Genomic DNA, 23,245 nt, shown 5'->3' with positions numbered 1-23,245 from the left:
TTAGTTTTGCTTAGGACAATGAAGTAGTGTTTATGCGCATCATAAAAAATACAAACTCCTAGAAAACATCTGACACCTAACAAAGAGCTTACTATAAAATAAGTAACTGGAAATATTAAAATACAAAATACCCACACAGAGATAATACTGTTAACAGTACTATTACTATTGGGTTTGCCAATTGTGTTAGATTGTTAGACTAGACCACACCTCTGGATATTCAGGACCTTATATAGCACCCTCTCACAAGCTCTTGTCTTGGCCACATGACTTGTTTAGGTCCACAGGACTTTACTAAGTGTGATACAAAACAGAAGCCTGATAAAAGTTTCCACACTGGAATTTTACCTTGGAATGCTCATTGTTGGAAGCCAGCTACCATGCTATAAAGAAACTTGGGCTAGACTACTAAATAATATAAAGAAAAGTGGAGAGAAACAGTCACTTAACAGGATATCGTGTGCATTCCCGTCCCAGCTGAAGACAGAGGTGAACACAGCTATCTAAATGATCTCAGTTACACCAAACAGATCAAAGCACCACTACAGAGTAAACCCACAAAATTTTGAGAAATAAGCTGTCACTGCTTTAGGTCTCTAAATTTTAGATGGTTTGCTATACAGCAATAAATAAGTGAAACAGAAATCTATTAAAAAAAGTAATGACTTTTAAAATTCATCAGTACCTCAAAATGCTCCTTGATAATGTAAGCATTTGCAATTTTAGCCTTGATGCCTTCATAATCTCCAACATCACTAATACAGATTGCATACCACTAAAAATAGAAGGAAAAAAACATATAAGAATAATAATACCCCACTAATACTCCACTCAATACAAGGTAAAACTGAATATTTATTCCTCAATAGTCATTCTCATTCAACAAAAACTTAACATAAAAACTGAATAAAATACACTGTCATATACAAAGGAAAGTAGACATGGCCCTTAAGGAACTCAAGGACAGGACGTGTTCTATAGTTCTCTATTGAGAACTATAATACAAGGTAAAGAATACAGAATCTCTAAGGAAGTTATCAACACAATGAGGAGACAATGATTCATGTTTATAACCAGAGTATAAATTTTTAAAAATTTGCAATTGAATAACTATCATTTTATTTTCTCATCCTCTTTTCTACAAGCTGCTTCTTCTCCCACATCTGCACGGTTCTAGTAATAAGAGCCACATCTGTCAATTGTGATGTTGTCCCCATAGCCACAGATGGGACAACAGACCCAAACTGAGACAATCTGAGTTTTGTCCCTAAGGACTAAATACCTAATATCCAAGCTTCATAAATTCAAGTGCTGTAGAAAGTCACAAGATGTAGAATGAGAAAAAGAGTCTGCAGAGAAAAAGATGTGCAGGTAACAGCAAAGAGATAATATAAACCTCAGAGCAATCAAGCCAGGTTTTCCTGAACCAAAAACACCCTGCCTTTGGGTTTTATTAGAAACAGTAGTTTCTAATAAACCGCCCCTCCATTTTTATTTGAGCTTATTTCTGTGGGGTTTTAAGAATTATAACCACAAAGATTTTAACTAAAACAAACTTCTGTTTAAATCTATTTTCTGCCAAAATCTTGGTAAGTTTATTGAAACTTAAAAAGTATAACTTAAAATGTAACATAATTTGTGCACGTGTGCACACACACACACACACACACCCCTCTATAGGCTATGCTCACTTAATCTCCACTGAGAGTTACCCAGCTGCCTAAATCCAGGGGACTAGGTGGTTACACAGGGTTTCAAATTTGCTGTTCTGATCTTCTCCCACATATCAGGACTCTGGATAAAAACACCTTCTCTTATGTATCTCACCATCTTCTATATGCAAACAAACATAAGCTTATGGATGAATCCTAAACATTCTTCCCTGATTAGACTGGCAGTATTTTGAGATTTTTGACATATTTTAAAGATATATTACAATAATAGCACAAAGAGCAGTTATTAACATATGAAGTGCTATATCACTTGATGTGGACTGTAAGTTAAAGATGTATGCTATAAACCTTAAAGCAACCACTAAACAACATGACACAGAGTTATAGCCATTATGTCAATGAAATAAATAAAATGGAATCCAAAAACTTATCAATAAAAAAGGCAGAAAAAGAAGATGAACAGATGGAACAAATAGAAAGATAGGAAATTTAAACCCCAAAATATCATTAATCACATTAAATGTAAATGGTCCAAAACCCCAAATGAAAAGCAGACTGCCAAATTGGATTAAAATTAACAAAAACTAAGAGTGACATAAGTGAAAAAGGCAAAGTAAAGAACTCTGGATTCTGCTTCTCCATAAAAGCACTGAAAAAAAAAAATGAGCAACAACTATCAAAATCAACTTATTTTTGGAACTCTGAAATTAACCTAAGGCTTGAGGTGACCTGGGAACGCTTATTCAAAGTATCAGATTATTCCTAATGAGAATAGTGAATTCTGTGCTGTTTTATCATCCCACACTCCCAATCTCAGCAAGAGCTATAAAACAGCACCCACCCCCCCATCCCCCGCCATTCCCAATACCTGAGGGTACAGAACAGATCTCACTCATGGAGAATTGTAATCTTTGTTCTGACTTGTTTGGTGGCTCCTTGGAAGACTGGCCTTGTACATATTTCACCTAACTTGAAAAGGCCCTAGTGATAAAACTGTCTCTGGGGTGCCAGGGTGGGGGGGCATTTACTGAAAACATTTATAAACTAGTATCTTAGATTGCTGCTGTCTCCAGCAAATAAACTAATGAAAAGCTTGGGAGGAAAGGCTAGGTAAAGAGATGTCCCTAAGGGTGCTGGAAAGGTTCAATAAAGAAAAGCCAAAAGATGGGGCACCTGGGTGGCTCAGTCGGTTAAGCATCCGATTTTGGCTCAGGTCATGATCTCACAGTCTGTGAGTTCAAGCCCGCGTCAAGCTCTGTGCTGACAGCTCAGAGCCTGGAGCCTGCTTCAGATTCTGTGTCTCCCTCTCTCTCTGCCCCTTCCCCGCTCATGCTCTGTCTGCCAAAAATAAATAAACATTAAAATAAATAAATAAATAAATAAATAAATAAATAAATAAATAAGAAAACCCAAAAGGATACTTCATGACATACGAAAATTATATTGAATTCAAATTTCAGTGCTCACAAATAAAGCTTTACTAGAACACAGTCACACTCACCACTTATGAATTGACTGGCTTTGCTCAACAATGGCAGGGTTGAATTGTGATAAGAGATCATATGTAATATTTTAACTGATTCTTACTGCTGCTCCATACACTGTAAATCACAGTGATAGTGTTATAACCTGAAAGCATTTGGAGTGCCACGCATACTCCATACCATGACACTTTATTACCAATGCATAGGTCAAAGGAAGATAAAATGGACTTCAAATGTCATGCTTTGAAAGCATCATGAAGTGTGAATTATTTTGTTATTGAATTAAATGGCAAAGCATTTTGCTAATTATGCAATAACACCATAGCCAAAAACAAAAACAAAAAGCTTAGGAAAGATCTGAGAAGGCCCTGAGCTTAAGGCTCTTCACAAATTGAAAGTGAAAGCCAAGGCACAGTTTAAAACTGCCCAGCTAAGGGCTAATGGTATGTCCCAACACATACAGAGAGCCCCATGACCAAGAATGGAAAACATTTTGGCTCCAAACATTTTATAAAATGTACGCCCAATCATTTGGTGACCACTAAACTAAGAGAACAGAGACTTCTTTGGCTACATATAACAAAGAACACAGACTTTACAGAATCTGGTCAAGAAGTTACAAGAAAAACAACACAAGCACCTGGCTGGTTCAATTGGTAGAGCATGCAACCCTTGATCTTAGGGTTGTTTGAGCCCCATGTTGCGTGTAGAGATTACTTAAAACAAAATCTTAGAAAAAAGAAAAAAACAACACATACTAAAAGCAGCAACAACAAATTCTGGGAAAGGAGAGAACCTGATTTCCAGATTTACCGTATTATAATAGTTAGCATGTCCAGTTTTCAACAAAAAAATTACAGGGCATGCAAAACATAAGAATATATAACCCACATACAGGAGGAAAAAAATCAAAGGAAGCTATGCCTGAAGAAGCCCAGATGTTGGGCTTCCTAGACTTTATGTATGTTCAACAAGGAAATTATGTCTGAAGAACTAAAGTATACTAAGAACAATGTCTCATTAAATAGAGAATTATCAATAAAGAGGCAGAGATTATAAAATGGAACCAAACATATACTTTGAAGGTGGGAAGTACAATAAATGGAATAAAAAATTCACAACATTGAATTAAGGGCTCAACAGTGGATGTGGACAGAAGAAAGAATTAGCTAATTTGAAGGTATCAGGTCAATTAAGATTACACTCTATGAGAAACAGAAAGTAAAAAGAAAGAAGAAAAATGAACACAGACTCAGAAGCCTGTGAGACACCCACATGTCTACCAAAATACACATAAGAGGAGTCCCAGTAGGAGAGAAGAGGAGAGAAAGGGAGTAGAATGAATACTTAAAAACATAAATGCCAAAGACTTCTCTACTTTGATGAAAACAAAGAACCCCAAATAAGATAAATTTAAGAGATCCACAACCAGAAACAGCAGAATCAAACTGTCAAAGATAAAAAAACAAAGAGATGATCTTGAAAATAGGAGAGAAATGACTTGTCATGTACAAAGGGTCCTCAATAAGATTAACAGCCAAATCAGAAACCATGGACACCTGCTTTAGTCTGCTTGTCCTGCTAGAACAAAACACTAGAGTGGTCAGCTAAAATAACAGAAATGTTATTACTCATCATTTCTGGAGACTGGGAAGTCCAAGATCAAAATGCTAGCTGACTGTGTCAGAATAAGGGGATGGGAGCAGAGATATATAAGAGCAAAGTTGGTATACTACTGAAATTAAGTTGACATCCAATATGAACTTGGTAATTACAAATTATGATGGTAATGGTATTAGGATAACCATTAAGAGTATAACTCAAAATGTACAGTATAAGAAATAAAAGAATGAAAATGGCAAAACAAAATAAATCTATGGAATACTAAATAAAGGACACTAATGGAGGACTTAAGAAACAAAAGATCGAAAACAAACACCAAAATTGCAAAAGAACTTCTTATTGTCAATTACACTTTAAATGTGAATGGGTTAAACTCTCCAATTAAAAGACAAAGATTAGCAGCAGAATGTATTAAAACACATGATTCAACTATATACTGTCTACAATACAATTTAGATTCAGATGTATATATGTATTCAATATACATATATACATATATATTATATATATATATATATATATATAAAAGATATATGTATTCAAATGTATATACATTTAAAGTAAAACACAGGTAAGTTTTAGGGCACCTGGGTGGCTCAGTCACTTAAGCACCTGACTTTGGTTCAGGTCATGATAGTCCGTGGATTTGAGCCCTCCATTGGGTTCTATGCTGCAGCTCAGAGCCTGCTTCAGATTCTGTTTCCCTCTCTTTCTACCCCTCCCCAGCTTGTGTTCTCTCTCCCTCTTTCCAAAATAAATGAACAGTAAAAACAACAAAAAACAGGGAAGTTTAGCACATAAACCGTACTCACAAGAAAGCTGAAGTGATATACTAATTAGAATTAGATAATGATCTAATATCAGACAAAACAGACTTTAGGAACCAAACTGTTACATGAGAGACAAAGAAAAACAGTATCAAGAACATATAACAATTATAAACAAGTATATGTAGAAAGAGACAATTCAACTATAATAGTTGGGGACTTCAATACTCCACTTCCAAGACTGGATAGAACTAGTCAAAAATCATCAAATTAGTTCTAGGAAAAAATCATCAAACAGAAGACTCAAACAATACTATATACTAATTAGACCTAGCTAGCATACATGTACAGAACTCTACCCAACACCGTATTCTCAATTCACATGGAATATTTTTCAGGATAGACAAGATACTAGGCCATAAAAAAGCCTCAAATTTTAAAAGACAGAAACCAAAGTATGTTCTCTGACCACAGTAAAACGAAAATGGAAATTAATAAAAGAAGGAAATTTGGATGATTCACAGTTATGTGGAAATTAAAAAAACACATTCCTAAATAACACATTCAAATAAGAAATCACAAGAAAAAATTTTAAATTCCCTAAGAACAAAAACAACACAACATAACAAAATTTGTGGGATTTAGCAAAATTGTATTCAGAGGGAAACTTATAGCTGTAAATGGTTACCTTAAAGAAAGATATCAAGATGTGGCTGGGTGTCTCAGTTGGTTAAGCATCCCACTCTTGATTTTGGCTCAGGTCATGATCCTGTAGTTTGTGGGTTTGGGAGCCTGCCTGGGATTCTTTCTCTCCCTGTCTTATACCCCTCCCCTGCTCAATCTCACATGCTCTCTCTCAAAATAAACAAACTTAAGAAAAAAAAATAAAAAATATATATTTAAAGAAATCAAGTCAATAATCTAACCTTATACCTTAAGAAACTAGAAAAAGAAGGGGCACCTGGGTGGCTCAGTCAGCTGAATTCCCAACTCTTGATTTTGGCTCAGGTCATGATCACAGGATCATGGGCATGAGCCCCATGTCCGGCTCTGCACTTAGCATGGTGCCTGCTTAAGATTCTCTCTCTCTCTTCCCCAGCTCCCCTCCCCTGCTCACACACTCTCTCTCTAAAATTAAAAAAAAAAAAAAAAAAAACCTAGAAAAAGAAGAGCAAATTAACCTAAAGTAAACAGAAGGAAGGGAATAATAAAGATTAGAGTGGAGATAAATAAAATAAATAGGAAAAATGGAGAAGAGCAGCAAAACCAAGTTAATTTTCTGAAAAGATCAACATAATTTATAAACCTTTAGCTAGACATAATAAGAGAACAAAAGTTAAATTACTAAAATCAGGAGTCAAAGAGGGCATACATTACTACTAACCTCAGTAATAAATCTAGGAATAAAAAAGATTATAAAGGAATAGTAGCAACAATCATATGGCAACAGATTAAGTGACCCAGAAAACCTGAAAAATTCCTAGAAACAACAATCCAACTGATGTAAAAATAAGCAAAAAATCCGAATAAATGAATAATAAGTAATAATAAAGAGTTAGTAATCAAAAGAACTTCCAACAAAGCGAAGGCCAGGACCAGATGGCTTCACTAGTGAATTCTACCAAATGTTTAAAAAGAATTAACACCAAGCTTCTATCAATTCTTCCAAAAAAAAAAAAAACCCAGAAAAAGTAAACATGCCTCTAAGTATTCTATGACACCAGTGTTACTTTGATATCAAAACCATCACAAAACATCACAACAAAAGAAACCTAATATAGTTGCAAAAACTGTCAGTAAAATACTAGCAAACCAAATTCAGTAGATCATTAAAAAAATCATTCACCACGATCAAGTGGGATTTATCCCTGCGATGCAAAAACAATTCAACATACACAAATCAATCAAAGTGATGTATCACATTAACAGAAAGAAAAGAATCATATTTTAATACATGCAGAAAAAGAATCTGACAAAATTCAACATCCCTTCATCATAAGAAAAAAAAAAAACTCCTAACAAGTTGAATTAGACATAGAAGGAACATATCTCAACATAATAAAGACCATACGTGATAAACCACAGCTAACATCATACTCAGTGATGAAAGGCTTAAGATGTCCTCTAAGATCAAGAATAAGTCAAGGGTACCCACTTTTACCACTCCTATTCAACACAGTACTTGAAGTCCTACCCAGAGCAATCAGGCAAGAAAAAGAAATAAAAGGTATCAGAATTGGAAAGGAAGAAGTAGAATGTCTCTATTCGTATATGACATGATTCTATATATAGAAAGTTGTAAAGATGCAACCAAATTCAAACAAAAATCTGTTTAATCAACAAATTCAGTGAAGTTGCAAGATATAAAATTAACATGTAAATATCAGTAGCATTTCTATATGCTAGCAACAAATTTTCTGACAAAGAAATAGATCCCATTTACAAAAGCCTCAAAAACAACCAAATAGGATAAATGTATATAAGAAGGCCAAAGATTTCTACTCTGAAAACTGCAAGACAGTGATGAAAGAAAACAAAGATACAAATAAATTGAAAGGTAATCACTATTTGTGCCCTGGAAGTATTAATATTGTTGAAACGTCAATACCACCAAAATCTGTGTATAGATTCAACACAATCCTCATCAAGATACCAATGGCATTTTTTTTACAGATGTAGAAAACAACATACCTAAAATTTATAGGGAACCACAAAGACCCTGAATAGCCAAAGAAATCCTGAGAAAGGAGAACAAGTATAAAGCTATAGGCATTAAAAGAGCATGGCACTGCATAAAAACAAACAAATGAGACAGAACTAAGAACCCAGAAATAAACCCAAGACTATACAGTCAACTAATATCTGACAAGGGAGCCCCGAATATTCAATTGAGAAGGACAGACTATAAAAATGGCACTAGGGTTACTGGATATTCACATGTATAAGGAATAAACGTTACACCACTCACAAAAATTAATTCAAAATAAGTTAAAGGCTTAAATGTAAAACCTGAAACTATGCAACTCCTAAAGAAAACAGGAATAAAGCCTCTTAACATGGGTCTTGGTAATGATTTTTTGGATATGACACCTAAAGCACAGGCAACGAAATAAAAAATAAACAAGTGGGACTACATCAAACTAAAAAGCTTCAGCACAGGAAAATAAACCATCAACAAAATGAAAAGTGTACCTAACGGGAGAAAATATTTGCAAATGATCTATGTAATAAGGGGTTAATATCTGAATTATAATTCATACAATTACATACAATTTAACAGCAGAAGAAAAATCAGTGCAATTAAAAAGTGGGCAGAGGACCTGAATAGACATTTCTTCAAAGATGATATATTGAGGTGGCTGGGAGGCTCAGTGGGTTGAGCGTCCGACTTCAGCTCAGGTCATGATCTCACAGTTTCTGGGTTCGGGCCCTGTGTCGGGCTCTGTGCTGACAGCTTGCTCAGAGCCTGGAGCCTGCTTCGGATTCTGTGTTTCCTTCTCTCTCTGCCCCTCCCCTGCTCATACTCTGTTTCTGTCTCTCAAAAATAAATAAATGTAAAAAAAAAATTAAAAAAAATTCAAAGATGATATATGAAAGACCAACAGGTGCATGAAAAGATGCTCAACATCACTAGTCATTAAAGAAATGCAAATTAAAATAGCATCGAGGCATCACCTCAAATCTGTTAGAATGGCCATCATCAAAAAGAGATAGAGGCACTTGGGTGGCTCAGATGGTTGAGCATCCTACTCTTGATTTCGGCTCAGGTCATGATCTCACAGTCATGGGATTGAGCCTGACGGAGCCTGCTTGGTATTCTCTCTCTCTCTCTCTCTCTGCCCCTCTCTCTCTCACACGTGCGCTCTCTCTCTCTCTCAAAATAAACTTAAAAAAAAAAAAAGGAAATAAATGCTGGCATGGATGTGGAGAAAAGGGAACCCTTATGCACTGTTGGTGGGATTTTAAATTGTTACAGCCCCTATGGAAAACAGTATGGAAGATCCTCAAAAACAAATTAAAAATAGAATTACCATATGATCCATCATTTTTTTTTTTTAATTTTTTTTTTCAACGTTTATTTATTTTTGGGACAGAGAGAGACAGAGCATGAACGGGGGAGGTGCAGAGAGAGAGGGAGACACAGAATCGGAAACAGGCTCCAGGCTCTGAGCCATCAGCCCAGAGCCTGACACAGGGCTCGAACTCCCGGACCGTGAGATCGTGACCTGGCTGAGGTCGGACGCTTAACCGACTGCGCCACCCAGGCGCCCCTGATCCATCATTTCTACTTGGGAATTTATCCCCCCAAAATGAAATTACCTATTTGAAAAGATATCTGTACCTCTATGTTCATAGTAGCATTTACAATAGCCAAGACATGGAAACAACCTAAGTACAGATCCAATAGAAGATGAATAAAGCAGTTGTGTGTGTGTGTGTGTGTGTGTGTACACATACACAATGAAATATTATTCAGGTATAAAAAAAAAAGGAAATTCTGCCATTTGCAACAACATAGATAGACTCTGAAGGCATTATGCTAAGTGAAATAAAAGTACTGTATGATTTCACTTATATGTGGAATCTTAAAAAACAAACAAAAAAAAGGCATAAGACTTGTGGCTACCAGAAGCGGAAGGTAGGAGGAAGGGGAATTGAAGGAAGATGGTCAAAATGTATAAACTTCTAGTTATAAAATAAATAAGTACAGCTGAAAAACACAAATTTAAACTGTGTGGATCCACTTATGCATGGATTTCTCTTGAGAAAATACAGTGTGAATTTATTTTCCTTATGATTTTTAATCTAATGACTGGTGTCTTTATTGGAAGGCCAAGTGAAGACAGGGAGGAGACACACAGGGAGAACACCATGTGACAATGGAGGTAGAAATTGGAGTGATGTATCCACAAGTCAAGAAACACCACAGACTGCTGGCAGCCAGCAGAGGCTGGGATAGACTTATCACCTGTTTACAAGTATATGTTAAATATAAGGACACAATCAGTTAAAAGTAAAAGGACAGAAAAGGATGTAACATGCTACAAATTCTTTCATTAATCAAAAGAAAATAAGAGTTGCTATGTTAATATCAAAGTAGACTATAAAACTAAAAGAAAAAGAAAAAAACAAACAAAAAAACCCAAGAGTTATTTCAAAGATAGAGGGGATCATTTCATAATGATAAAGAGGTCAATGCATCAAGAAAATATAATCAATCCTAAATGTTTATATTCCTAATAACAGCACTTTAAAATACATGCTGCAAAAATTAATAAATTGCAAAAAGGGGCACCTGGGTGGCTCAGTCAGTTGAGGGTCCTTGATTTCAGCTCAGGTCATGATCCCAGGGTTATGGGATCAAGCCAAGCATCAGGCTGTGTGCTGACCATGGAGCCTGCTTAGGATTCTCTCTGTCTCTCTCTCTTTCTCTCCCTGCCTCTCTTCCCCTGTTAATGCTCTCTCTCTCTAAAAAAATTTTTTAAATTAAAAACAAAAACAAAAACGCAATGCCTATCAAATTAACCAGGGTTCTTCACAGAGCTAGAACAAAAAATCCTAAAATTTATATGGAACCAGAAAAGACACTGATAAGCCAAAGCAATCTTGAAAAAGAAAACCAAAGCAGAAGGCATCACAATCCTGGACTTCAAGATGTATTACAAAGCTGTAATCATCAAGACAGTATGGTACTGGCACAAAAACAGACACTCACATCAATGGAACAGAATAGAGAACCCAGAAATGGACCCACAAATCTATGGCCAACTAATCTTGACAAAGCAGGAAAGACTATCCAATGGAATAAAGAGTCTCTTCAGCAAGTGGTGCTGGGAAAAATGGACAGCGATATGCAGAGAAATGAACTTGGACCACTTTCTTACACCATACACAAAAATAAACTCAAAATCGATGAAAGACCTAAATGTAAGACAGAAAGCTATCAGAATCCTTGAGGAGAAAGCAGGCAAAAATCTCTTTGATCTTGGCCACGGCAACTTCTTAACATCTCCAGAGGCAAGGAAAACAAAAGCAAAAATGAACTACTGGGACCTCATCAAAATAAAAAGCCTTCTGCACAGTGAAGGAAACAATCAGCAAAACTAAAAGGCAACCAACAGAATAGGAGAAGATACTTGCAAATGACATATCAGATAAAGAGTTAGTATCCAAAATCTATAAAGAACTTATCAAACTCAACACCCAAAAAACAAATAATCCAGTGAAGAAATGGGCAAAAGACATGAATAGATACTTCTCCAAAGAAGACATCCAGATGGCCAACTGACACATGAAAAAATGCTCAACATCACTCATTATCAGGGAAATACAAATCAAAACCACAATGAGATACCACCTCACACCTGTCAGAATGGCTAACATTAACAACTCAGGCACAACAGATGTTGGCAAGGATACGGAGAAAGAGGATCTCTCTTGCATTGCTGGTGGGAATGCAAACTGATGCAGCCACTCTGGAAAACACGATGGAGGTTCCTCAAAAAATTACAAATAGAACTACCCTACAACCCAGCAATTGCACTGTTAGGTATTTATCCAAGGGATACAGTTATACTGTTTTGAGTGGGCACATGCACCCCAATGTTTATAGCAGCACTATCAACAATAACCAAAGTATGGAAAGAGCCCAAATGTCCATCAATGGATGAATGGATAAAGAAGCTGTGGTCTATATACACAATGGAGTATTACCCAGCAATCAAAAAGAATGAAATCTGGCCATTTGCAACTATGTGGATGGAACTAGAAGGTATTATGCTAAGTGAAATTAGTCAAAGGAAGACAAATATCATATGACTTCATTCAGATGAGGACTTTAAGACACAGAACAGATGAACACAAGGGAAGGGAAGCAAAAGTAATATAAACACAGGGAGGGGGACAAAATATAAGAGACTCTTAAATATGGAGAACAAACAGAAGGTTACTGGAGGGGTTGCGGGAGGGTGGATGGGCTAAATGGGTAAGGAGCATTAAGGAATCTAGTCCTGAAATCATTGTTGCACTATATGCTAACTAACTTGGATGTAAATTTTAAAAAGTAAAATAAAATACAAGAGAAAAGAAAGAAAAAATTTAAAAATACTGCAAAGAAACAAACCTACAACTATACTTGGACATTTCAACATCCTTCTCTCAATAATTTATACAGCAAGCAGACAGAGTATCATTAAGGATACAGAAGACTCAAACAGCACTATGAACCAACTTGACCTGAATGACATTTATAAAATACTCCCAACAAGAAACTGAATAAGCATTCTTTTCATGTGCACAAAGAAAATTTACAAAGGTGGACCATATTCTGGGTTATAAAACAAATCTCAACAAACTTAAAGAATCCTTATTTTTTATTTTTAATATAAACCAGTATTAATCAGGGAGGGGGTGCTGAGGGAGACTGGCCTCTAAGAAGGGAGCATTTAGAAATGGTGGAGATGGAATTTGGCTGTCACAATGACTTTGGGGGTCTGCTGAGGATAGTCCAACATGATAACATGATGTCCTAATCAAAAGACAAATAATGTCCCCATGTCTCCCTACAGTGTCCATTGAAAAACATTATTCTAAACCAATTAGGAAATTCAGAAAGTAGCAGAGTTACATGTGAAAGTTACACTAGGTCTCAGCTGTCCAGCCACTCTACTCTCACCTCTACATAAAACAGAAATATAATGTGAGGAAAATGAGTAAACAATTGTCAAGTGCTTTTACTACTAGGAATAAAGGTATAGGTAATTCATGAAACTATTAACTGTTTAAAAATAAGCATACACAGGGGCGCCTGGGTGGCTCAATCGGTTAAGCGTCCGACTTCGGGTCAGGTCATGATCTCTCAGTTTGTGGGTTCGAGCCCTGCGTCGGGCTCTGTGCTGCTAGCTCAGAGGCGGAGCCTGCTTCAGACTCTGTCTTCCTCTCTCTCTGCCCTTCCCATGCTCATGTTCTGTCTCTGTCTCTCAATAATAAATAAATGTTAAAAAATTTTTAAAAATAAAAAAATAAGCATTCACAAAACTAAGTTATCAACACACTAATAAAGTTAGAATAAATGTTCAAGAATGCAAAGAAAAAACTACATCTTTTTGAACAAATGTTATAAAAATAAATCTCTTCCCTACTTCTTTAATACAGATAAATTTTCTTTCCCACGTAAATCAGGAATCATAGGTAGGTATAGACTAATGTACCTCTCAATAGATAGTAACAGTTTCATTATATTAAGGACCTCACCTTATGAGCTGCAAAACTGCGTTCATTTTTTTCTAGTGCTCTTTTTGCATACTCTAGGGCTTCATAGACCAAGAGCTTTTTCTCCTCTTCTGAGGTTCCACTAAGCTGAGCTATATCACGTGATGCCCGTGCCAAACGCCACAGTAACTCTGCGTCTTCACTAATTTGAAATAAATATAAAATAACCAGTTTAGCTCAAATGTAAAAATTGTTAAAGGTCACAGCACTAATGAATACATAATGATGGTCTTACAGGTCAGTGAAGATTTAGCAGTGTCAAAAGTCATTATTCACAATGCTATATTCTTTCACACAAAAACTTTATTTGCTAAAATTTCCTACAAAATACTACACATAAATATTAAACTTTCTTATGATATCTAAAATATTAACTTCCTTAGAAAAGACCTTTGTATTTTAATTCTCCAAACACTTGCACTACAAATTCAACATGTAACTTAAGGCTTTGGCACTTCAGACAACTCACTACCTGGTTCAGATAGTCCCATAAAATAAATAAGTTTTATAGACAGGATCATGCTTTAAAAAACAAAACTGCTATATCCGTAGACCAAAATACAGTACCTGGCACACAATAGGCATATGATAAATATGTGTTAATAAATGACTGAATATAACAAAATCTCAAGATAAATCCTATGTTTGCGTGTGTCATCCATTCCATGATGCATGAAATATTTCAAGTAAGGGCACTGGACCCCTTGAAGAACTTCCATTTGAAAATACTTTTATAAACTAAGAAATGGTTAATAAATGAAATAGTAACCATAATTAAGAGTTAGAAATATTTTTTAAAACATTAGACTTTTTATCCTTTTTATTAAATATCTGCCCTTAAGCCCATTATATATTTCTTAACAAAAAATGGTATTCACCTGGGGGTCCTGTGTGGCTCAGTCGGTTGAGCATCCGGCTCTTGATTTCAGCTAAGGTCATGATCTCACGGTTACGGGATCAAGCCCCGCATGGGGCTCTAAACTGACAGCAGAGCCTGCTTGGGATTCTCTTTTTCCCTCTCTTTCTGTTCCTCCCCTGCTCACGTTCTCTCTCACTTACTCTCTCAAAATAAATAAATAAACTTAAAAAAATGGTAGTCACATAAAATTTTGAAACTAAAGGTAGCAACTGTATATCTATAATTAAATATGGGGTAACTATCTTACAGCTTGCTTTTCAAGTAATTACTAAAATGACTATAAAATACCAAACCAGCCCCTACAAGTAACTAAGGGGAACATGGAGAGGAAAAAATGGATCCTATAGACATTTGGGAAGTAAAATTGATGGGTTGTGGTGGAAAACTGGTCTTGGGAATCTAAGAAAGGTAGCTGAAAATGACTCAGTATCTTTAGCTTAGAAGATTAAGTAAATATGTGGTCTGGCAATGCCATTTTAGCCTTATTTAACCTATTTAATAGGGTAGAATCTCCTGCCACTTGAATCCTCCCCAAAACTGACTACATAGAGATACTCTGGACTAAACATGTAATCTAATACTTAAAATAGAAAAAGGAGGCATTTTTAGTTTCTCTAAAAAACTGCTTCTAAATTGATACACAGGGGCACCTGGGTGGCTTAGTCATTAAGCATCCGACTTCAGCTCAGGTCATGATCTCACGGTTCATGAGTTCAAGCCCCGCAATGGGCTCTGTGCTGACAACTCAGAGCCTGAAGCCTGCTTCGAATTCTACATCTCCCACTCACTCTGTACCTCCCCTGCTTGCACTCTCTTTCCCTCTCAAAAATAAACATTAAAAAAAAAAATTTGAAGTGATACACAGATACTATTCAATGGTGGCATATGATCATCCTAATTCATTTATATCCTATGCCAGTAAGAAAGAAATATACAACATAGATATATGAGATAACCATATATACAACTACCTCATATGATCCAAAGCAAAATAACAAATGTAAAAAAAATACTTCAACATTCTACTAGAATAACTATGAAGAATCACCTTTATTAAATCACTGAGATACATGTAGCACTTGTGAATCATTTACTGAAACATTATACTATAAATTAAACACTAAGAAACATTATTTTGAAGTAAGATTTTTTTTAAAAATTATAAAAATTTCAAGCACCAAGAACCATCTTAATTGTTAAATAACAAAAACTTGGAGGAAACTGCAAACCCAAGCCTATCATATATTCCCTACCTTTCCTTGTATTGAGTCAGCAACTGATAAAGTTTTTCTGTTTCTCCACTCTCATATAGGTAGTCTGCTTGTTCAAGAATTTCTTCAACTCCGAACACTAAAAATGAAAAAGACACAATAAAGTAGGTCTTCCCAAGCCAGATGGCAATAATGCTAAGAAACATAAACACTTTCATATATAAGAAAAAAGAAAAATTAGATATAGAAATCACCTATAAAGAAGTATCAGAAATTCTGAAGAACCTATATTTAAGTGTAGTAGAAATAAGTAAATGAAGCTATCGCAGTAAGTGTTTACTGAAACCAGAGAAAAGAAAAACATAGAAAACTTATTGTGGAACTGACTAAATATATTTTTTAAAATGCAATTTCCTGCAAGAAAGTTATGGTACCCTTACCCTCCACACACACAAACTCTCTGTTGTCGTTGCTAAATACCATCCATTGTTGAAAATGATGATGTAATATCCACTTCCAGTACTGAAAATTATTAATTTGAATGGACTGCACCACACTGTTTCACTAGACTCTATGATCTAACTTATACAGATGCTGTTACAGAAAGAGTCAAATCTGTCATCAAAAACTTACATGAATTTAACTACACAGAGAATCTGAAACTACCCTCACTGGCACTATACACCAACCAATTCATTAACTAGTTTATACATTACTACAAAACATTATAGACAACATGATGCTCTAAAAAAAGTTGATTAGTTCCTGAAAAAAACAGTAAGCTTGAATTTCAGGATATTCCAATTACTACTAAGGAACAACATACTGAATTGTCTTCTATAAGGGTACAGTATTGCTTAGTCCTACAGATAAGCCAACATTTCAATATGTTCAATTAAGTTTATTATTTACCTTAGTATGCTTTAATTGAGAAGAATGTATTTGAGGTTTAATTTTTTTTTTTAATTTTTTTTTTCAACGTTTATTTATTTTTGGGACATAGAGAGACAGAGCATGAACGGGGGAGGGGCAGAGAGAGAGGGAGACACAGAATCGGAAACAGGCTCCAGGCTCTGAGCTGTCAGCCCAGAGCCCGACGTGGGGCTCGAACTCACAGACCGCGAGATCGTGACCTGGCTGAAGTCGGACACTTAACCGACTGCGCCACCCAGGCGCCCCAGAGGTTTAATTTTTTTAAAAATTAAGCTCTAGACCAGAAAAAAATCTGCTGAGTTTGACACTATATGAAGTACTTTTTTACTAAGTTAACACCATGATATACTTATAACTAGCTTAAGAAAAATTAAATGAATTAGCAAATTCTTCTTTAATCCTACCTCAATCCGGTTGGGTGTTAGAATTTAATATTCACATGGCTGGTTAACTTTCTTAAGTTTGCTTCCATTTTATTGTATATTTTTATCAGTGGCTGATTGTGCAAATTTGGGTTACAACAACCCAAAGATTTTTTTTTTAAGTAATCTCTATACCCAAGCTGGGGCTCAAATTCACAACCCCAAGATCGAGAGTTGTGTGCTCTACCAACTGAGCCTGCCAGGCACTCCCAACAACCCAAAGATTCTTAAAAAGTAGTAATCTTAGCATTCTTAGTCAATATTTGTGGTAGGCAGAATAATGGTCCCCAAAAGGTCTACATCTTAATCACCAGAACCTGTAAAAATGTATAGGTCTCATGGCAAAGGGGAATTAAGTTTGTAACTAGAATTAAGGCTACTAATCAGCTAACCTTAAGATAGGAAATGATCTTGGATTAGCCAGGGGGCCCAATATACTCCCAGGAGTCCTTAAAAGTAGAAGAGGAAGGTGGAAGAAGAAAGTCAGATGAGGTATAACAAAGAAAACAAGGCCAGAGTGAAATGATTGCTGGTTTGTAACATAGAGGAAAGGGGTCTTCAGTAAAGGAATGTGGAAAGCCTTTAGAAGCTGAAAATAAGAATCCTCTCCTACAGCCTCCAGAAAGAAATACAGCCCTGCCGACTCCTTGATTTTAATCTACCGGGAGCCATTTTGGGGACTTCTGAACTACAGAACTGTAAGATAATAGATCTATGTTGTTTAAGGTTACTAAATTTGTGGTAATTTGTTACAGCTGCTGTCACACAAAACTTATACAATATTAAATATACTGATCTGGCATATTTGAATGTATACATGGTATGTGTAAATAGCAAAGCTATATTTAAATCTATTCACTGATTTTTCTCAGACTTTCCAAGAAGACTGATAGAGATTACTGTCCTTAACGTGATCTAGGAATGCTTCAACTCATCATCCACACAATTAAAAGAAGAATGTAGAAATAAAGTTAATAATTTAAAATGATTTAAATCTTTTGTGCACTATTCTTAACTTCTTAAATCACTTACTTCCTATTTCTTTATTATACAGTATAGTACCATAAGCTATAATATCCAGGGTTTAAATATGTTTTTCTTAATTCTTAAACAGAAATTTCTAAAATCATACAGTGTGCAATTTACAAGAAAAAAAATGCACTTACTCTGATACTACAGACTCACATAGGCACTAGGGTGGGAGCAAACTGTAGACCACTCATATCTGCAAATCAGCTGTGTTTTGTTTTGGTTTTTTTTTTTTTTTTACTTGTTTAATGCTCTGTACTTTTCCTGAAAATATTTAAAAATAAGCTATGTTACTGACATAAAGAGACCATATTCTATAAAATGGACTACACTTTTAAAGTAAATTACTTTTCAACTTAATAATGAATATCCAGGATGAACTGAGATATTAATTCAGCTGTGCAATGAAATCTTAAATTTAGCCTAAAATGAATATGCACAAGATCATAATTTTTAGAATTTAAAAAAATGTCACTGATGTGACCTAAGTTAGTAAATTTTGGCTTTCTGGTTTTTCTTGGTACGTGTACTCTTAACCACGTGAGAGGTATCTGGAGAAAAACTCTACTCCTCTAAGCAACCAAAACAGCTCTATTTCTAGAAGTTTCTCCTTATAGAACTTACAAATGAGTATCTAGATTTTTTCAGATACTCTAGGATTTTTCTAGGGTTAGAAGACTCTAAGTAGCAACAACATCATCAAAATTTAAGGCAAATTTTTCACATCAACAATACTGTGCCTAAGCAGTACTGGATGCACAGTACCTCTTTATGCCCTGCTGTAGTACAATGAAACACAGATGAAGGAGCACTAGCCTCAGTTCTGTAGATTCATCAAAGAGGAATCAATACAGGTATATGAAGAGAGACAAGTGAAGTGATATGACGAATCTTTATTTACTAATGGGCCACTTATAATTATCTTTTAGGTACTTTACAAGTGAACTTTCACACACACACGTGCGCACGCACACACATACACATACACACACACACACGAGTACTGTGACTGTATTAGCATATCTTTAGGAGTTTTAAATTTTGTCTATTTTAAGGAAATAATGAAAAACTTTCTACTGGAGTTCTTCAATTACGACCAAGTGGGTATTTGCATTATCTTGTGGTAAATATAGACATTACCATTTTAAAAATGAGTCCCAGAATCCCATCGAAATGAAAGGTCAAAAAAATATATATACCCTTAATTTCTAAAAACATCTCACTTCAGAATAGGATTTTATACCAGTATATTGATGAGGGGAAAAAAATTTTAATTGGCTTCAATGGTGAAGCAGCTCTAAAGAGAAGTTTTGATGAGCAGAATTCTCTAAAGATCATTTCCTAAAAAATACAAAGATCACAGCACACCAAATGGGAGTCAGATATATGACAGAGTAAAACTTGTAAGGAGTGATGGAATTAAGACTTTATAGGAACATGAATCATTTTCCAAGTTAAAAGAAAATCTGATCTCTATATTTTATCAATAATTGAATTTTTTCCCCAAGGGCTATGGCCTAGTCTCACAAATTATAATGAGCATGCCAATCAACTAATTATAAAATGACATTTTATGTAAGAAAACAAAGCTAAAGAAAATCAAAGTAGGCTAATATCCATACTCCATATTTTGTATCAACGTTCTAAGTGCTCAAAATATGCTTGAAAACACAGGAAGGATTCTAAAATATAAGGCAGCTTTCATTAAAATCTGTAATAAAGACAATACATTTAGATTTCAGAATAAGTTACACCTTAGAATATTAAAAATTGTTTTTCAAGGTCAAATCAAGGTTTTATTTGGTGTTAGAATTGGAATCAACAGAGCTATTTTTGTTTGTAAATACTTTTATTTTTACATTTGTAGAAGAAGTTACAACTTTTTTTTAAAACACCATATAAATGAATACAAAATCCAGCCAGAATGAAAGAATTGGTATATACTGGATGAAAAGAACCAGAACTTCTATAACACGTTAAACACATACATCATACATTTAGACCAAATAGCAACTACTATATATACACATATATGAATTCAAGTTTATTCAAAAGTTTGATATATAATCCTATAACTACTATCTCTCCATCAATAACTTCATAAGGGTGGCTTTAAACAACTTTAAACCTTGATTTCCTTCTGTATTTCCCAGAGCTTTTCTGCACTCTTTCAAACAGACCGCCTCTTCAGGGGTCAGGTTTATTTTTAGAACGTTTGCAATACCATCCTCTCTCAGGATACAAAGAACACTAAGGAATACCTTTTCATTTATTCCATAGAGGCCTTTAGTTATGGTGGAAATTGGATGCACTCTCCTAAGATAGTTCAAAATGCTTTCCATTAAATTAACTACAGATAAGCCAACAGACCAATTAGTATGACATTTCATTTTAACCATCTCGTAACCACAGGTTATCACTTCTTTGGGGACATTTTCCCAGTGCTCAGGATCTTTATCCATTCCTATTTCTGAATTCAGATTCTTCAAGGGGATACCAGCAATGTTAACTCCACTCCACACAGGTACACTTGAGTCTCCATGTTCTCCAAAGATCCATCCATGACAACTTCTGGAGTGGATACCGAGCCTTTGCCCAATAAAGAAACAGAAATGGGCAGTATCCAGATATAGCCACTCCCAATAACAGGGGAAATGCACTCAACTTCCGAGCTACATAAGTTAAGATATCCACTGGACTGGAAACCACTATCATTTTGCACTGGGGACTATACTGGGTAATGTTGGGAATCATTAATTTAAAGTAGGACACATTTCTCTTGACTACATCAAGGCATGTTTGTCCTTTTCCTGGACATGCACCTGCTATGATAATCACTGGGTTGGAGTTTGCACTGACAAGGTAATCTTTGCTGGAAAACATATTTGGCATTTTCATGAAAGAGCTGCCATGTTGAAGATCCACTGTCTCACCCTTCAGTTTGCCTTCATCAACATCCACAAAGGCAACTTCATCACTCAAGCCTTTGAATAAGATGTTGATACCACAGGCCATGCCAACTGATCCAGTTCCTATAATGGAGATCTTATTGTGATGAACCGTCTCCTCTGAAGTGAAATTCTTAGTAAGTTCACACCTGACAGTTATAATCTTGGAGATTGGACTGAAGGACCAGCTGCCCCTAAGGGGGATGCATGCCACCTGGCAGGGACACAGAGCCATCCCTAGGCAAAAGAAATTCACTCCTATGGTGCCTGGTCTCTGGCTTGCCCACAGGATTCCCCCAGCCCAGCTCATGGTGTCTCATGCAAGAAGCAGAGGAAGAGAATGGGGAAAAAAGCCACATCAGTGTTCTTTGAGGCACAAAGAAACAGGTTTAACACACTAAACCCCTAATTCTCCTCCCCCACCCCACCCTGCCAGCTAGCTACTGTGGCCACGCAAGACCACACCCAGTTTGTGCGACCCTCACAAGCTGTCTAGCACATTAAAATGTTCTTTTTAATCTACTGTATACACAGTAATTTTAAATAAAAACACCTTTGAAAAAAGGGGCTATTACCATTAAAGCTAAAATTAATTTCAGCTTTGCCTCTCAAAGTGCCATATTTTGTTGCTCAGGGAAGCACTACAAATTTGCACTAATTTTCTGTAAGGAAATGTGCTAAAGCACACTGAAACTGTGACAGACGAAAAAAAAATTGATTAAAGTTCTCATTTCTGCTCTGACACTTTGACTTTGAAGAAGTTTTAACTTTGAGCTTCTTTTCAAAAGTTAATACTATAATGGGTGGAGCCTGGCTGGCTCAGTCAGTAAAGAGTGTGACTCACGATATCTGGGTCCTAAGTTTAAGCCCACCTGGGGCAGAGTTCACTTTGAAAAAAATAGTAGGGGCGCCTGGGTGGTTCAGTCGGCTAAGTGTCCGACTTCAGGTCAGGTCATGATCTCACAGTTCGTGGGTTCGAGCCCCACGTCAGGCTCTGCGCTGACAGCTCGGAGCCTGGAGCCTACTTCAGATTCTGGGTCTCCTCTCTCTGCCCCTCCTCCACTCATGCTCTGTCTCATTCTGTCTCTCAAAAATAAATAAATATAAATTAAAAAAAAATTTTTTTAAATACCATAATGGAATACGCACACACACACGCGCGCACACACACACACGCACACACACACACAGAAAAATCTTAAAACTGCAACACCTCTCAAGGATAAGTTTTAAAAAACTATCATGTCATAATACACTTTTGTCCTAACTACTTTACAAGGTTTCTATGAGAATTGAGGTTAGGGTGAAAAGTCTAAGGAATCAAATCCTCTACTTTATCCTTCATAAAAATTATCCATTAAAGAAAAGATAAAACAAAAACATAGTAATTCTCAATTATTTGCTCTTTTAAAGATAAGAATAGTCATGGGCAAATGAAATCAATAAATAACTAGTAGTTTTTGGCTAATATTCTCAAATTCTTCATTTATCACAACTTTAAAAAGAACATCTATTCAAAATAAAATCTCTGCTTCCTTCCCCAGTCACTTTCTTGATGATTAAAAGGTGGGGACTATAAAAAATAAAAAGGTTTAACCCATAAATTAAAAGTTTTTTTTCTGGGGCACCTGGGGCAGTCTGTCAGTTAAGTGTCCAACTTTGGCTTAGGTCATGGTTTTGTGGATCGTGAGTTCAAGTCCCACACCAAGCTCTCTGTTGTCAGCCCAGATCCCAATTTGGATCCTGTCTCCCTTTCTCTCTGCCTCTCCTCAACTCCCTCTCTCTCTCTCTCAAAAATAAACAAACATTGGGGCGCCTGGGTGACGCAGTCGGTTAAGCGTCCGACTTCAGCCAGGTCACGATCTCGCGGCCGTGAGTTCGAGCCCCGCGTCAGGCTCTGGGCTGATGGCTCAGAGCCTGGAGCCTGTTTCAGATTCTGTGTCTCCCTCTCTCTCTGCCCCTCCC

General features: G+C 35.9%; 2 protein-coding genes across 6 annotated transcripts in view; both read right to left on the bottom strand.

Annotated features, from left to right (window-relative positions):
- The window catches only part of RMDN1 (regulator of microtubule dynamics 1), a 50,534-nt gene that overhangs the window by 7,897 nt on the left and 19,392 nt on the right, over positions 1 to 23,245 (bottom strand). For 4 of the 5 annotated variants that reach the window (XR_006706481.1, XM_045454577.1, XM_045454580.1 and 1 more), the window contains exons 3-5: positions 15,991 to 16,087; positions 13,801 to 13,960; positions 686 to 775 (exon numbers count right to left, since the gene is read on the bottom strand). Coding sequence is in view for 4 of the 5 variants with exons in the window: in XM_045454577.1 (XP_045310533.1) it covers positions 686 to 775; positions 13,801 to 13,960; positions 15,991 to 16,087 (347 nt within the window). In the remaining variant the exon portion in view is untranslated. The remainder of the gene's footprint in view (positions 1 to 685; positions 776 to 13,800; positions 13,961 to 15,990; positions 16,088 to 23,245) is intronic. The other variant, XM_045454578.1, reaches the window with a different exon arrangement.
- Positions 18,612 to 22,118, bottom strand: LOC123585903 (L-lactate dehydrogenase A-like 6A). Its single transcript, XM_045454576.1, is given in 3 exon segments — positions 18,612 to 20,503; positions 20,505 to 20,960; positions 20,962 to 22,118. Coding segments are annotated over 3 exon segments (1,134 nt in total). The 5' UTR covers positions 21,591 to 22,118; the 3' UTR covers positions 18,612 to 20,454.

The sequence above is a fragment of the Leopardus geoffroyi genome, chromosome C3 (genome assembly GCF_018350155.1).
Source record: "Leopardus geoffroyi isolate Oge1 chromosome C3, O.geoffroyi_Oge1_pat1.0, whole genome shotgun sequence".
In the NCBI taxonomy this organism is placed as follows: domain Eukaryota; kingdom Metazoa; phylum Chordata; class Mammalia; order Carnivora; family Felidae; genus Leopardus; species Leopardus geoffroyi.
The sequence above is the reverse complement of the archived record's forward strand: the minus strand, read 5'-3'. Positions and strand labels throughout refer to the sequence as shown.